Consider the following 18,452-nt stretch of genomic DNA (forward strand, 5'->3'; position numbering starts at 1 on the left):
TTATTGGTGATCACATAATAGTCTCTGCAACCTAATAATTTCTCCGGGACCACTAGACTTCATTATATTATCAATTATTTAACGTGGCAATGACTTATTGGTAATTTCATGAACCAGATAAGATTGCATGGTCCAACTACCACCATGCCGTATTTGGTGATTTACGTTCCATATATTCATCCTTTGGGTCCATGCTTTGGTTCAGTATTCAGATTATTATACATTGCAAAAATGGCATCATTCACCATGACAGCTTCCATCCTTGGCTGCCCAGCCGTCACCAACCGGTCGGCAGCGGCGACGCAGAGGAGATCAGTGGTAGTGAATGCAGCCAGCAAATCTGTTGAAGGGGAAAAGGTCAGTTATGACAACAATGGTAGCAATGCAAGGAGGAACTTGATGTTCGCCACGGCGGCGGCTGCTGTTTGCTCTTTTGCTGCAGGGATGGCATTGGCAGATGAGCCTAAACCAGGAACCTCAGAAGCCAAGAAAAAGTATGCCCCGGTTTGTGTCACCAATCCTACAGCTAGGATTTGTCGCAATTGAGGAACTTTTTTGTTTCACTTTTGGAATTTGGAAATGTACAATGAATTTGTTGTAAGGCTTTGATGATTTCATTTCATCCTCACTGTACTAGATGTTCATAAAAGTATCGACTTTGCTTCGTCGTCTCTTTGGTGTTGTAATGCTTAAATTATATTTTTTTTTCTTCTAATTTATTATCTAGGTTAAATTTGATTCTCTAATTTTTTTTATTTAATTTGATTCTTATTTTTTTAATTTGATTATTTAATTTTTAAAATTAATTCATTTAAAAAAAATAGATATTTTGTGACAATTAAAATAACCTCACGACGGTTTTGAAATGCTATAAGATGTGATTTTCTTACGATTTAAACGAGATAACTAGCTTGAATCGATTTTAAAAATTAAAGAATTAAATTAAATCTAAAAAAATTAAATTTAAAAAATAAATTAAAGATCTAAAAAAACTAATTTAATCTTTTATTTATTCGCTTAGTTTGAAAGTTAAATAAGAACTTAATTACTACTTGTTCAATTCAACCATATTAATTAGGCAAAAATTTGTTTTTTTAACTTTAATATATATATATATATATATATATATATATATATATATATATATATATATATATATATATATATTACTTTTTATAAAATTGAATAACGAACACCATTATTGACTTTTACAGAGTCAACATTACATATGCAAAGTGTTCACGTGATGAGTTTAGCTTAATTCTTGCATGACTCAAAATTATGACAAGGTTTTTCTTGCTTAGAATCAAACATAATACCATTAAAATCCGATTATACATGAAATGAGATTTTTTCAACTTAATTTGTTTATATAAGATATAAATTTTAACATGATAAATAACTAAATCAAAGAATTAAATGTATATATAAAACTAAAACTATGGTACAATTTATAGTATATATCTTGAAACAAATAATATAAAAAATAGAAAGATTATACAAAAAAATTACCCTATAGCTACATACGCTTATAATGACAGGAGTAACTTTTTCCTACACATACTTGATGTAGGTATAAACCTTGTAATTTTAATGGAAAATGTTTTTAACTACGAAAATAATTTTCATAAAAACTGCACGAAGGTTATTTTCTGTAAAATCTTAATTTATATATTTTAGTCTTTTAAGTTAAGATCTAATATAACTATATAAAAGGAATAGGTTATGGAAATTTCATTTTTGTCCTTGTTTAATTTATTGACATGTGACACATTTATTGGTTTTATGGTCTTTTCGTCCTTCCATTTTTAACTCTGTTTTTTTTTCTCTTAGCCAAGGCCACGTGTTGTCCCATCCAGTATCATCATATCATTTCAACGACCTCCAATCTCGTCTTGTCATTTCAGCATGCACGTTGTAATCGCGGACAGTGGCGGTGGCAAAGAGAGAACGAGTGGCATGGCGGTTGTAATGTGCGGCATGCCTCTTCCCGCTTCCTTCCTGTGCTCTCCACTGAATTGTCCTTTCAAAGATGCAGACCAAGACCCAAAAAAAATGTTGCCTTTTTTTCTCCAAGGTAAGAAGAAAACCCCATTGCTTCTTGAGTTTTGGATCTTTACAATACCCATTTTAATTTCCTTCTTTGCAAGGTCAACAGCGAAGAAGAATCCAACAGCCACAACTTTAGTTTGTTAACGGCCTTAGTTTTTTGGCTATAATACGGTATTCTTTTGCTATTCAATGTTCTTCTCTTGATTATTTTGTTGGTTTTTTTGTTCGTTTTAAATTTTTCACATGTGTACTCATTTTTTACATGTTTACTCAACCACCATTGCTTATGTTGTGATTTGATCATGCTAAATTTGGCTTGCTGTGTAGGTGGTGATAAAAAAGATAATCATTTTTTTAGGAAACATTAACTGTCATGCGATTACATTGTTGGTGAAATGGGTTATAAGTTATGTGTTGGCTGAAATGCCTAAATGAAGTTTTAGAAACTAGGCAAATTGTTCACCTTTGTTGGTATAGATCACTATAAATTATGAAAAAATTATGAAGTTGTAATCACAATGGCTGGGAAACTCGTCTTGGGTGAAGGTATAGTGAACAAAGTAAAAAAAACTAAACTTCATTAGATTGTCAATAAATATGTCTCCCATGGCCTAAACATAAAGGTCTATCTCAGAAAATGGCCAAACATTAAAATATCTTCTGCTTTTTGGCTTGATCCATCTTGCTGTTTAGAGTGTTAAAATATCTTCTGCAAACGGCTACTAAGATTCAATATCAGCTGTGATTGAGTATCCATTGATGGGTGGCCCTTGACTTAGTTTCATTGCCTGTTGCTTTATCTTTTTGCCCTTCAAATCGTGTAATCATTAGTGAAAATAAGTTTGTTTTTTATTCTACCGTGCTTTTGTTAGCAGGGCCTAAACATAAGCTCTATGCCCTTTCATTTGCTATTCTCTCTGTCTTTTTGATAAATAAAAAATTGTTGCTTCTCATTTTTGGCATGGCACAGTATCAGAGAGAGAAAGAGAGAGAGAAAGTGGTTTTGCAGGAAAAATCCAAGTAAATTCAAGGAGCCACCACTGTTCCAACCAGCCTCTTTCATTTTGCAGTTCCTGTTTGTTTTTTCGTGTTTCCATTCACCGTTCCACAAAAGGGAAAAACACTACTTTGTTCCATCTCTTTTTGTGGTGTGTCTCGAGGTTGGTGTGTGTCCTCAAGATAAAAGCTCACTCACCCATAGCAACAACAACCCTTTTACCTTAACTCTTGAAACTTTGTTTAAAATTTGGATTTTCAAATATCATGATCCGATGAAGGAGTGTGTAGAGGCTCTCTTGGGGGAGGGGACAAGGAAGAATAGGAGTACACAAAACAAGTGTTGTCTTTTTGAACCCCAAATAAAACACTGCTTTGTTCCATCTCTTTCTGTGGTGTGTCTCGAGATTGGTGTGTGTCCTCAAGATAAAAGCTCAGTCACCCACAACAGCAACACCCCTTTTGCCTTAACTCTTGAAACTTTATTTAAAATTTGGATTTTTAGATATCATGATCCAATGAAGGAGTGTGTAAAGGCTCTCTTGGGGGAGGGGGCAAGGAAGAATAGGAGTACACAAAACAAGTGTTGTCTTTTTGAACCCTAAATAAAACGCTTTTTTGGTTTTGTTGTTATGCCACTTTGTATGCAGAGTCAACAGAGAATTATGATTCAGGCTCAATTTTAAAACACAAGCAATACCATACGTTTTGCAAATGATCATTATTGTTGATTTTTTGTACTTTAAGACACATAATTAGTTTCTCCCTTGACTTAGTTCCGCTGCCTGTTGTTAGTTGTTATCATATTATCATCCGGACACCATATTTAAACACACAAAATACCAGCTGTTTGGAAAAGGACCATTATTCTAAATCTTTTGTACTTGAGGTTACATATTTTTTCCTACATTTTTTACACAGAAGGATGGCTCGTATTCCAAACAAGATACATGACATAAATGGATCCAAAGAAACCCTGAAACTTGCTGTCAGGATAACTGATCTTTGGTTTGTGGGAACGCCAGACAAGTCTGAGCAAGCTGAGATGATTATAGTGGATTCCAATGTATCATTACTATTTTTTATTTTTGGTGGGTTTTGTCTTTTGTTAATTATTTTCCTAACTAACCATTTGTTACATTCTTTTCCATAACCAAGGAGACCAAATTCATGCGATTTTTAAGCGAGACCAACTCAAGTCTTGGAAGTCAATTTTGAAAGAGAATTGCACTTATATGATGCACAATTTTAAAGTTGTCAAGAATGATGGTCAATACAGAGTTTGTGTGCACCCGTATAAATTAGTATTTACTGGAGTGACTATTCTTAGACAAACTAATTTGGGTAATGTGCCTTTAAGAATACACAATTTTATTCAATTTATCAATATCATCGCTGGTGACTTTCAGCGTGGTCTGTTGGTAGGTTAGTCCAGCTATTCTTTTTCCTCTCATTTTAAAAAACTTTATTCCTAACATTGCAACCATCTTTTTATAACATGTTTTCATATTTTATCCTTCATTAGACATTATTGGTATCATTGATGAGGTCGCCTTCCAACAGGTTTCATCAAAGAGTACAAGGATTGTTTTTAAACTAAAGGACTTAAGGTTGTGTCATTCATTTTGTTCCTTCATTTAAAATTGTGGTTGTATGTATGTTTACAAACTGCATAGTATATGGTTGACTGATATATTTTTATCATCTTTCCAATCTTATGTCCATCTTGGGTTATATAGTCATGTTCTGAGTTTCATTTGTTTATCATAGTGGCCAATTGCTATCTTGCACTGTCTGGGAAGATTATTGCTTGCAGTTCTTGGAGTACTTAAATGAGTGTGAAAGTCAGGGACCAATAATTATTTTGTTGACCCATGCTAGAATTAAAGAAGCCCTGGGTATTGTGTCGTATGCAATTAGTCCATTATTCTGCTGCTTAAATGCCATCTTATGTTCCTCTTTTCCCATTTGTAGGATCCTACCCACCAACCATAAGTAACTCTTTAAAAGCTTCAAAATTACATATAAATCAGCCAATGCTTGAAATTCAAGAATTCAAACAAAGGTATTGTGGTTTAAGGTTGCCTTGGTTTGATTATCTTTGTCATAGTCTTTCATATGAATTCTTTATGTCTAGGCTTACTGAATTATGCATTGAGGTCCACTCAGTTATGACACCTCACAGTCAAACAAGTTCATAACTTTTAGGTTCTAGCCAATTGTCACCGAAGGATGCATTTTTTTATAAGGGTGAGGCAAAGAGCCTTTCTCAGATTAACAACATGTCAGAGGTACTGGTCTTATTTATGTTTTCTATTAATTCATCACACCAAACACTTACTCATCAATCCAATTACTGTGTTGTTTTTCCCAGGAAATAGTTTGTGTAACAGTTGGTACCATTACCAGAATTGTCATGGAAAATCATTCATGGTGTTATGCAACTTGCATCCAATATTACAAGAAAACTAATGTAGACACCACTCCTTTCACATGTGCATGCGACAAATATAATCAGCAAGCTGTGATGACTTCATTAAGAGTATGTTTTTACTTTACATTTCTTTAATTTGCATGTCAATTTTACACTATTATTTATGATTCTAGGTGTAGACTTGAGGTCATGGTTAACCACGAGGACGAATGCATGAAATTTCTGCTCTGGGATCGTGAATGCACTGAATTAATTGGTCAATCAGCTGACGAAGTAAATAGGTTAAAGATAGCAGTAAGTTCCTAGATAATCAACCCTTTAGTCTAAATGTTATTTTATTTGGATTTTTTGCCCTGTGGTCAATGAATTCAACAATTAACCTATCTTACATGTTGTATGCAAGGATGGTGATGTTGATTTGAATGCTTCACCAAAAGCACTTGATAAGCTCCTAGGATATTCACTTGGTTTAAAGTGAAGGTTCAACCAAAGTTCAGGAATTTTGTTGTTCTAAAATACTCATCTGACTTAGATTTGATTAAGACCATAGTAGACTTACTACCTGATGTTGAGGTACTATTTTGTGACCCATATTTCAGCACTCATTGGGATACCCGTATATTGTACTTATGTTCATTTGATTTTTTTGTTCCCAATCTGTTCCTATATATATGATGCAGGCATCTTGCAAGACCTATATCCCACTCCCCGATTCCAATGATCCTCCCCACTATGAGTCTGTCAGTGCAAAATCTGATATTCCAGATTTTAACTCATTTGTTGACACTATCACATTTTCCAACTACAACAATGTCAACTTTGAATGCAATAATTGCTCCATCTTTTATGCAGCAATCCCTATCTGCAATAGCAAATCATGATCCGCTTCTCAGATCCCCCGTTACACCAACAAAGCGACAAACACCTCAGGGATGTGACGATGAAGCATTGAGTTCTCAGATTTCACCTGCTCAATTTTCATCTAACAAATTAGGAAAGCATGCTAAAATTAAATGAAGGTGGTTACTTGCAAGATGTTCATACACTCTCTAAGGAGCCTCTTTTTGTGTAGTATGCCTGCCTACCATTCATGAAACCTTATCATATTTTGCCTTTGTGAATGTGGGATATATGGATTGCTTCTTATTCTACATCTAAATTACTATGTGACTGTTATGCAAGTTAAATTGTATTTTGGATGCCCTGTCAAGTTAATTATAGAAGTTCATCACCAAATTGTGTTGGATTTGAAACCCATAACTATACATTAATTTATCATTTGGGTTGTTGTCATGTTCAAGACTGTTAAAATTGGTAAAATTTAATATATTGATTACCTCATAATTGAAAACAAATCAGATAGGAAAAAGATACCTACAGATTTCGCAGAGATATCCTTATATGGTTTTTTTATATATATTTAATTTGTGCAATCATACGCAACCAATAAAAAATTAGCCATTTGCAACAGAATCTGACAAATAAATTGAGCAATGTTATATTTTAACAAAAACAAAAATTTAACTGAAAAAATTTTATGTTGACTATTTTGGTTAATACACCTTTTCAAAATGACAATTTCTATATTTAAAAAATCTACAAAGTCGGATAGCAGAATATGATAAACAAATTTATGGTTAGTTGGAAGTTTATTGTAAAAAAAAAGGCACAATGTTTCTAGGTGGAACACCTACTCCTACCATGCACAACACCTATCATATCAGCTTTTCTTTCAATGTCAACATCAACAATCCAATGCCTATACATGCTTGTGTCATTACCAAAATGTATAGTGCATTAAATGCAATAGCCTCATATGATTTTCCCTTTCCCTTATCTTCCTTCCTTTTGTTCCATGCTTTTCCAATCTCCATCTCCCACTTCATTCCAACGGCCCTTTGAACATGCAACTGCAGCAACAAGACATCATTACCAAAATGTATGGTGCATTAAATACCTGCCCGTTATCTACTGTAGTTGCCTTTACCTATGCAGTAGCCTCATATCATTTGCCTTTTCCCTTATCTTCCTTCCTTTTGTTCCATGTTTTTCCAATCTTCATCTCCCACTTCATTCCAACAACCATCATTTATTGACCTTTGACCAGGCAACTGCAGCAACAAGACACATTATCACAATGGATGACCATGAATATACAAAGAAGTCAAATGCAGCAAATGCTAGAATGAAGAGAAAACGTATCATGCAGCATAAACGCCATACCTATTTTTGGTTCCCGGTACAGCCAACTATACACCCTACTCCACAAAACCAACTATACTCAGATGCAGATCTATGTTCAACTAACCTTGATATAAATAAAAGCACAAGTGCACATCATTTGGCTCCAGCCATTGAAGATCAGGGTAAGAAACTCAATATATCATTCAAAATAAAATATCAGCTTACATTACCTAATTACTATCTTTTAAAATGTTTTTACTCCGGTGAAATATTTCTTCTATCAATTTATTTGTACAAACTCAATCAAATACAACCCTAATATTAAGACACATTGCAAAACTAATTGGGACTTGCATTCAATTAAAAAACACATTCACACCCACTCCACGCTATTTTCAAACTATATTATTATAAGCAAAACATCGAAATTAAGTATAGGTAACAACATATGATTACTAACTCTATTTCATTTATGGTTATATATTGCATTTAACTTTTAATTTATTCATGTTCCTAAGTGATTGATATTGATTCATTAGAGAATAGCAATTCTGATTCAGCAGAAGGTACTACTAAAAAACTTCTCAAATCCAATTTGCTTCGCTGCATTATCATGTAATAGCTACATCTAACTACAACTTTCATAGAATTAGATTCTATTGCTTTTGTTGGGGATAAACATTGTCACATAAAAATTAATGATCCTGCTATTAACACACAAGGTAACAATTCTAGGTCAAACCATTTGTTCCCAACTTTAGATAAAATTACAACTGACTCGTAAAACAATTTCAGGATACTCTGAACTTGGCGATCAAGTCATGCAATGTAGACATTGTAATGCAAAGATGTGGTATGATGAAAGAATATCAGAACATAAGGATAGCGCAAACCTAAAGTTCAACTTATGTTGTAGTGATTGTAAAGTTGAACTCCCATTATTACAAAATCCCCGCAAACATCTACAACATCTTTTGTTTGATCATAATGTTGTTGATAGTAAGAATTATCAACAACATACACGAACATATAACATGATGTTTGCCTTTACTTCTGCCAGTATTAAGATAGACAAATCAATTAATGATACAAGAGGACCTCCTACAATTAGAATTCAAGGACACCATCTCACAGGATAGGCAGCCTATTTACCAACGCCTGGAAAAGAACCTAAATTTGCACAATTATATATCTTTGACACAGATAATGAAGTGCAAGATAGAATTAACGCCATGAGGTACTGATTCGTTATTTTTTTAGTTCTTAATTCCCATCTTTTTTACTAACAGTGGGTGCATTCTTGCTTTTTTTTCTTAATGTTCTCTGAATTTGGAATTTTTATGTCCTACTTTACAGCCAACATTTTGAAATTGAAGCAAACATAATTTCAAGTTTAAGTCAAATGCTAGATAAACACAACACTCATGCAAAAAGTTTTAGAATGACAAGAGATAGACTGACACATAATGAAGTACATGATATCAGACTGAGATTGATTGCTAACCGTGAAAACGATGGTCGCATATATAATGTGCCTATTATTCCTGAAGTTACTACCCTTATTGTAGGTGATGTTGATACACATTCAAGATATTATTCTTGAGACTCGGGGTGGTCAATTACAAAGGATTGATGAATTGCATTCTAGCTATCTAGGTTTACAATACCCTCTATTGTTTCCTTATGGCGAAGATGGATATAGACCTGACATACTTCATCGTGCTACATCAACTGGAAAAAAAAAAAAAGGAATCGTGTTACAATGAGAGAGTGGTTTGCTTTCAGACTACAATGTAGACCAAATGAAGCACAAACTTTGTTGCACTCTAGGAAACTATTTGAGCAATTTGTGGTTGAAAGATATACTATAGTTGAATCAGAAAGGCTTTCCTTCATCGGAAACAATCAAAACAAACTTAGAGTTAACAAGTATTGCAGTTTGCAAGAGTCATTGGATACTGGTTCCACCAGAGGCCTGCATAAAGGTAAAAGGGTCATTTTACCTTCAACATTTGTTGGAAGCCCACGATACATGGATCAACTCTACTTTGATGGTATGGCCATATGCAGCCATGTTGGTTTCCAAGATCTTTTTATTACTTTAACCTGTAATCCAAATTGGCCTGAAGTTCATAGATTACTAACACCATTAAATTAAAGTTTGAACAAATGCTTTCAGACCTGACAAAGAATCATCTACTAGGGAAAGTAGTTGCATGTAAGTTCCTCCAAATTGTTTTCAACCCTACTTACATGTACAATCTCTCTGCTTTTATTACTTTTATCCCGCCAAATAGTTTTATGATGATTTTTACAAGCTAAACAATTTGTTAATCTTTTTTTGCAGCTCATCTAACATCAAGTCTAAATTTTTATATGCAACTTTCGATACTTAACACATGAGGGCAAAAAAACACTTTAATGGATGTTTATTAACATTTTTTTATTCCAGATATATATACAATAGAATTTCAAAAGCGAGGACTTCCTCATGTTCATTTATTGTTGTTTTTACATCCCAACAATAAATATCCATCTTCAGATGATATTGATCAAATTATATCAGTAGAGATACCTTCACAAGAAGATGACCCCGAACTATATACGTTAGTACAAAACCATATGGTTCATGGCCCATGCGGAATTCTACGAAAAGAATCTCCATGCATGAAAGAAGGAAAGTATAGCCGTTTCAATCCTAAAATGTTTCAGCCTCATACTCTTCTAGACGCAGATGGTTATCCAGTCTATCGCAGAAGAGACAATGGTCAAACAATTTTCAAGAATGGAGTTATAATTGATAACAGATATATTGTACCTTACAATCCAAAATTACTGAGAAAATACCAAGCACATATCAATATTGAATGGTGTAACCAAAACACTTCTATCAAATATTTGTTCAAGTATGTAAACAAGGGATATGATAGAGTTACTGCTGTTATAGTTCATGATGAAAATGATGCAACCTTGCATGTTGCAAGCCATCATGATGAGATCAAAGAATATCTCTTAATTTGTAATATCTAATTTATATCAGCTATATCATTTTTAATTGATGGTTGTCTTAATAACAGATACATTTCTCCCAGTGAAGCTACTTGGAGGATCTTTGGTTTTCCAATTCATGGCAGGAAGCCTGCTTTTGAAAGACTACATTTCCACCTTCCAGGACAACATTTTGTTTTTTACCAAGACCATGATGATATTGACGATGTTCTATCTAAGTCAAGGATCTCTTATTCAAAGTTTATTTCTTGGATGAACACTAATAAAAGCTTTCCTGAAACAAGAAATCTTACTTATGCTAAATTTGTTTCTAAGTTTGTCTATGATCGCAGAAAAAGATACTGGAAACTTAGGAAAAAAGGATACACTATCGGGAGGCTAATATGGGTTGCACCAACTACAGGAGTTCTATTTAAGGATGATGCTTACTATTTGCAAAGGCCCTTCCTCATTTGAGGATATCAGAACAGTTGCTAAAGTTCAATATCCTACATTTAGATAAGCATGCTTTGCCATGGGTTTTTTTACAAGATGATCAAGAATTTGTAGAAGCAATCAAAGATGCAAAAGACTGGGGTACAACACATTATTTGAGAAAACTATTTGTTTTGATGCTTTTAACAGGTACTATGAACAAACCTGAAGAAGTATGACAATAAACTTGGCATTGGTTTGCTGATGACATTGGATATCATCTAAGAAAATCAACAGGCAATGCTGGTCAGTACAATCATATTTTTATATCAATTCTCATGAATAATAATCACGATCTAACCAAATACTTCTTGCCTATTAGAGATTCATCTTAATGACAAACATTTGAAAAATTTGACATTGCGTGAAATTGAACAACTGTTGCAAGCCAATCAAAAGACACTTAGAGACTATCCTTCATTACCATTCCCTGAAGAAGGAAATTGGGCAAACAAACTAGGCAATAGTCTAATATTATCAGAACTCAACTTCAATACTGATGAGCTAAAATCAGAATTTCTACATCTTTTTGCTAAAATGACAAGTAATGTACCTAACCATATGGTATCCCTATATTTGACCAACAAACATTGAATACGCTACTTACAACATATAGAAAACAAAAAACAATTATATACTTGACTACATTTCCTTTACTTTTAAATTTTTAATATTTTTAATTGATTATACTTTGATCACTCATAAAATGCATATCTATAACTACAGATCAGCAAGCATCAATTTTCAACAAAATTATTCAAGCTGTCAAGAAAGAAGAAGGTTGCATGTTTTTCCTATACAGATATGGAGGTACAGGAAAAACATTCATCTGGAAAACACTAGCAAGTTCATTAAGAGCAAACAAGAAAATTGTTATTATGGTTGCTTCTAGCGGCATAGCTTCTTTATTATTGCCTGGAGGCAGAACTGCACACTCCAAATTCAAGATCCCTGTTCCTATTTTTGAAGACTCAACATGTAATATACACCAAGGAAGTCAACTAGCTGAATTATTAAATGAAGCCAGTCTAATCATCTGGGATGAAGCACCCATGACTCACAAATTATGTTTTGAAGCACTTGATAAAAGTTTGAGAGATATCATAAAAGGCAAATCAAGTTCAGATCATATCATTGGAGGTAAGGTCATTGTGTTAGGTGGTGATTTTCGACAAATCCTACCAGTCATTCCTAGAGGCAGCCGCTCTGACATTGTTCATGCAACAATAAATTCTTCTTATCTATGGGATAACTACCAAGTATTAATTCTTTCAAAAACAATATGCATTTACAAAGCAACATGCAACCAACAGATAAGGAAGAAACTGCCAAATTTGCATAGTGGATTTTAGACATTGGAGATGGAATTATTGGACATCCAAATGATGGTTATGCCACAGTCGAAATCCCACAAGACCTACTGATCACAGAATATGATGACCCAATCCATGCTAGAGTGAATTCTACATTTCCAGATTTATGCCAATACCACAACAACACAGAATTCTTCCAATCTAGAGCTATCTAGCTTCAACAAATGAAATAGTACAACTAGTCAACGATTACATACTATCATTGATTTCAGGTAATGACAATATTGCTTTCAAAATCAGGTTAATCATAACCCAACCCACTCCACTTCACTTATTTAGATATCAATTATATGTCACTATTTGTACGCTTGATTAACATTTGATTTACAATTGTGCAAAACTAGCATCAATGTTTTATCTATCTATTCATTTAATTTATATTTATCTTTTTCTTTGATTAATTACTAACATGACCATAGGTGAACATATGGAATATCTAAGTTCCGACTCAGTAGACAAATTAGAAACCATAGAAAGTTGTCATTTAAGCTCATTAACTACTGAATTTCTTAATTCATTGACAACATCTGGCATGCCCAATCATTCTATCAAACTTAAGATTGGGTCACCCATTATGTTGTTAAGAAACTTAGATCAAACTCAAGGGCTTTGTAATGGCACTAGATTAATTGTTACAAGACTAGCCAACCATGTGATTGCAGCTGAAATTATTTATGGAAAAAATATAGGACACAAAGTATATATTCCCAGAATGTCTATGTCCCCATCTCAATTGCCATGGCCCTTTAAGCTTTTAAGGAGACAGTTTCCAATAATGCTCTTTTATGCAATGACAATTAATAAGTCTCAAGGACAATCACTATCTACTACTGGACTTTACTTACCTAAACTGGTGTTTAGCCATGACCAATTATATGTTGCATTATCAAGAGTGAAATCAAAGAATGGATTAAAAGTTTTAATACATGATAAAGACAAAAAAAAGCTTGACCTCTACCACCAATGTGGTTTTCAAAGATGTTTTCAAAAATCTTACAAGGTGAATATAATAACTATACACTAACAATTATCATTCCCTATTATGTTGTATTTATCACTAATTCATTTGCACTCTTATATGCAACTACATTTGACCTGATGTTAGCCTATAATTCTCACCGAATGTTCTAAAACTACCCCTTTTATTGTACAAGAATATGTGGAGTTCAACATGTCCAAAAGTTCCTTAGTTTTTCCTTAGTCAATCAGCCTCACTAGGACTGAGACACGGCCCAAACTCCTACAAGAAGCAACAGTGGGGAATTTTCCACAGCTTACCTAGCCTTTAGTCATCAGCTCCCCTGTCATTAGGTTAGCATTTTCTCTATATGTTATGGTATTGCATAGAACACTAATTACCAAACTAATTTAGTATTTAGTAATTTTTCCTTATTGTGCAAAAATAATCATCATTATTAGATGTTGATTATTTTAAAACTTAGTCATTACTTATACTTAAATAATCTAAAATTATACTAGCTTATCAATTTTACTGGAAATTCCAATATTCACAAATTATTATCCTAATTCTATACATTTTCAACTTGGAATATTTAATACGCAAACACCACCTTATCAATTTTACTGGAAATTCCAATATTAAAAAATTATTATCCTAATTCTATACGTTTTCAACATGGAATATTTAATACGCAAACCCAACTTCTATAATAAATAGATAGTAGATTGATTTAAAATAGACAAATCTACTATTTAATTTTTAGGAAGGAATTTGACTTATTGTTTTTCTATAACATTAGACAAAATTTTGATATGTATTTATTAGCATTGTATATCAAAATATCATATTAAATGGTTCAGGAAAAACAAGATATCAATTTTACTAATGGATTATTAAATCCTTATGATAAAATCTAAGTTCAAAACCTATGTTTTCTATTAATTATTCGTATGCATTATATAAAATACATGCATATGCAGCACATAATTTAGCATCGTTAGCATAACTAACAATAATGATTAGACAAGTATATATTGAACACTTACTCTTTGATATAAATGTTTTCTTGCCCCCTTTAACAACATGTACAAGAAGCAATGAGTGGAGGCCTAAAGACAAAAATTACAAATAAGATAATTAATCTAGAAATTAAATAGAAAAGTCTAGACTCTTATTTCGAACTAGAGTTGTCAATCTTCTCTTGAATGGCGAGGCCCAACACACATAATTAAAAAAGAAAAACACAATAGTTGAATATCTTTATTAGGCATGGTTAGAACCAACGAACAACAATATTGAAACTCGAATGGCCAACACCACTACTTATTTGACTTTTCAGTTCGAAACGCATCAAAGCACTTGCACTACGAGTCTCTTCATTTCCTTATGTCTGGTCATTATAGTTGTCTTTTCAACTTCACAATCTTTTCACCGCACCTTAAGCTTCACATTTTCCCGTACTTTAAATCATGATTTAAGTTTCATAATGGTGAAGACTCATCGAACCACTCCAACAGCCGTCCCTTACACGCATTGGAAACCCAACTCACCATCATTTCAATACCTGCTTCCTCAATCATTCTCACCAGCCAAAATCCGTTTTTCACACTTGACTTCATCTGTAGCAATCAATCCACTATCCATTATCGCCATGAGTTCGCAATCCTCCACTTCTTCCAGCGTTGTAAGTCCCTTCATAAACTCCTTTAACTTTTATTCCTATCAAAAGCGATGCCATTTTGTGAGGTCGAAGAAGGAGTAGGAGAAGAAGAACATGCCAGTAACCGCAACAGTTCTGTCAAGTGGGGGCGGGAATTGTTAATGCAGCTTAAGTTTTTTGGTTTTTATGATGTTGGGTTTTTGTGCAAGCAAGAAACATTTGAACTTTGATTTGGTACCTTTGGTTATGGTTATTGGTATTGCTTTGTCTATGCTACGTTCTAGGTGTTTGGAAACCTGAAATTATGAATGAGATGTGGAAGTTATAACTATTTGATTCTTGGTAAACATGGAAATCCACATTTGGGATGTCGAACCAAACATCCCATTCTTTTGTTTCAACTTTGTTTGTGAATATATTTTTCTGATTCTTTTTGGTTACTCTCTCTACTCTGAGTTAAAAACATCCTAATTTGCATTTCCACATATACCACAAATAATGCAATACTATGAATTATTGTTATGACTTCTTCGTTTTCTAAATTCCTTACATGTTATAACAAACCATCATTCATCCTAGACCATCATATTCATATACTACATGTTTCTTTTTTAAAAAAAAAAACAGCTATATTGATTCCCGACAAATTTATACATTCATATTTATTCAGTAAGCTCTTCCATCATACAATATTCAAATATAGGTACAACCTAGATTAATGGGAACAAACATAACATAACAATTTGTCACTCCATTCCACAACGACAGGGTAAGTTTATTAATCTATACAAGTATATTATACTGTCTACATGAAAAAGAAAGTGATTTTCATTCTCATTCCCAACTCATTCACCTTACATCATTAATCATTTTTAATCTTGTTCTTGCAGAACGTCATTGAAATACCCTCATTTTACCACCAACAATGGGCACCTCAATATCCATCAGTTGTCCTTTTCGCATACAATAGATGTAGTTATCCAATAAAGGTCAGGAAATACCACAATAAATACTTCTTCGCTGAAGGATTAAAGTAGTTTAGAAAAGAATTAAACATTTACATAGGTATCACCATTACTTACATTGCTTCTGGAAAAAATTGGATCTTCAACGTACACTTCATGCCACCCCTCCATTATCAAACATGTGGAAGACCTCCAGCAACAAAATAACATATGTATGGACTGTAGATGTTAGTCAAGCTATGATCTTTGCCTCTTATCCATTGGTAAAACTCCATTCTATAATCAAACAATGTCATTTTTATTATCCTTAAATCGTATTACTCATTTACATCTCTAATCTAGGTACTCTCACCCACTGCTCTACCTTATCTTGATGCCTCAGCTCAACATATGACAATCCTCACAAATCATGGCCATCCTCTTCCATGGACATTGACTGTCAACCATCCTGACATTGGTCAACAATGCATTACTAACCCATGGTATCAATTTTTGAGGAATAATGACTTCAGCCTTGGAGATGAGATCTCCTTTTACTTTAGGACTTTTCAAAGAGTATGGGAATTGATTATCAGAAAACAACAATGAGATGATACCGATTCTGCTTAAAATTCATTGGCAAACTGTTGGGTTTGAATTCAGCACCCTAGCTTTAGCAACCACCATCTGTATTTAATCTTTTGCTTAGATAACCACCATCTTTAATTTACAACAAACATTTGCCATGTTTTTTTTTTTCAATCTTAAATCTTATGATCCAATTTTATCGTAATTATTCTGCTGTTTCTTTGTGAATAGACAGGAGATGATGATTGCTACGTTCATACCTATAATTGCTATTTTTACCAATCATTAAATTAAATCTTAGGTGTAGGCTATAGTAATTAAATGAGTTAAAACTATTATTCCCAATTTAGGTGTAGGCTATAGTAACACATAATACATGTTGGTTTATGTTAATAAATTTATTCCCAGACATGCTATAAAATATAAGTATAGACTATAGTGACACAATATGGTTGAATCCCATCCAAAATCTACACTAATATTATGTGTAGGTACAAATGTGTTTATTTCTACAGTTTTTATACCTACAGTGACACTTTGTCGCATTCCTTGTAGCATCTAATGCATTTTTTTAAGAAAAATTAAAGTAATTAAAATCAAAGTAATTCTAATTTTGACATTTCAAATTTTCTGAAATTTTGAAACTCCTCATCCAAACACAGATAATTATTCCATATTCAATCTAATAAAAAAGTATTATATATTAAAATTCACACAAAGAACAAATTTAAGAACAAATTTTGGTGTAATGGTTGAATTACATAAAGGTACATAGGTGTTGAATCCAAAATGCATTTTTTTGTGGTAATTACATTGAACCAATCTTTAACTACATAACTTGTACGTGGATTCGGATGACTGAGAGTCGACTCAGACCAGCATGTTCATTTTGGTTTTACAAATGCTTTGAACTTCTAAAACCTTTCAATTTCCTTTCATCTTCATTGACTGCAAATTGTTTTTCTTTCCCCTCGAAGAAGGGGGAATAGTAAGCTCTTTATCAACTTTAAACTAAGCGAACAAAGAAAATCAAAAGGGAAAATAATGTTACTTAAGCGCCATCAATTCCTTGGTTAACCATTAAACTGGAGACACCAAATAGACAAAGCAAAGTGGATAGTTTTATGAACATCTAGTACAATGAGGATCATATTAAATCAAAAACATTACTACATCCCCAACGTACATTTCCGATCATCAGAGGTAAAATGAAACAGGAGATCCTCAATTGCGACAAATGCTAGCTGTAGGATTGGTGACACAAACCGGGGCATACTTTTTCTTGGCTTCTGAGGTTCCTGGTTTAGGCTCATCTGCCACTGCCATCCCAGCAACAGAGAAAACAGCAGCAGCAGCCACAGCGAACATCAAGTTCCTCCTTCCATTGCTATCATTGTTGTCATAACTGACCTTTTCCCCTTCAGCTTTGGCAGCACTCACTACGAGTAATCTCCTCTGCGCAGCCACTGCCGACCGTTTGGTGACAGCTGGGCAGCCAAAGATAGAAGCTGTCATGGTGAATGATGCCATTTTTGCAATGTAATCTGAATACAGAACTAGTCTCCTTGCTACTTGCTATGGTGCAAGTAGTTGGACCAAAGGATGAATATATGGAACGTAAATCACAAAAAAAAAGGGCATGGTGGTAGGACCATGCAATATCTTATCTCTTTCATGAAATGACCAATAAGTTATTGCCACGTTGAATAATTGATAATATAGTGGAGCCTAGTGGTCCTGGGGCGTTTGTAGATGCTAATAAGAAGGATCAGAAACA

General features: G+C 33.5%; 2 protein-coding genes across 2 annotated transcripts; one reads left to right on the forward strand and one right to left on the reverse strand.

Annotated features, from left to right (window-relative positions):
- The first annotated feature begins 203 nt into the window (after nt 1–203).
- LOC100306374 (putative photosystem II 5 KD protein) lies at nt 204–746 on the forward strand. The gene has a single exon (NM_001250899.3). It carries the CDS (start codon nt 232–234, stop codon nt 544–546), a length of 315 nt encoding a protein of 104 aa, NP_001237828.1. The 5' UTR covers nt 204–231; the 3' UTR covers nt 547–746.
- Nucleotides 747–17,351: 16,605 nt separating this feature from the next.
- On the reverse strand, nt 17,352–18,266 carry LOC100305919 (putative photosystem II subunit T). The gene has a single exon (NM_001251812.3). It carries the CDS (start codon nt 18,203–18,205, stop codon nt 17,900–17,902), a length of 306 nt encoding a protein of 101 aa, NP_001238741.2. The 5' UTR covers nt 18,206–18,266; the 3' UTR covers nt 17,352–17,899.
- Nucleotides 18,267–18,452: the final 186 nt, after the last annotated feature.

Source organism: Glycine max, chromosome 10 (genome assembly GCF_000004515.6).
Source record: "Glycine max cultivar Williams 82 chromosome 10, Glycine_max_v4.0, whole genome shotgun sequence".
NCBI lineage: Eukaryota > Viridiplantae > Streptophyta > Magnoliopsida > Fabales > Fabaceae > Glycine > Glycine max.

What these genes read in the sequence shown, in the direction of transcription:
- LOC100306374 (NM_001250899.3), top strand. Translation starts at nt 232, where the DNA reads ATGGCATCATTCACCATGACAGCTTCCATCCTTGGCTGCCCAGCCGTC.
- LOC100305919 (NM_001251812.3), bottom strand. Translation starts at nt 18,205, where the DNA reads ATGGCATCATTCACCATGACAGCTTCTATCTTTGGCTGCCCAGCTGTC.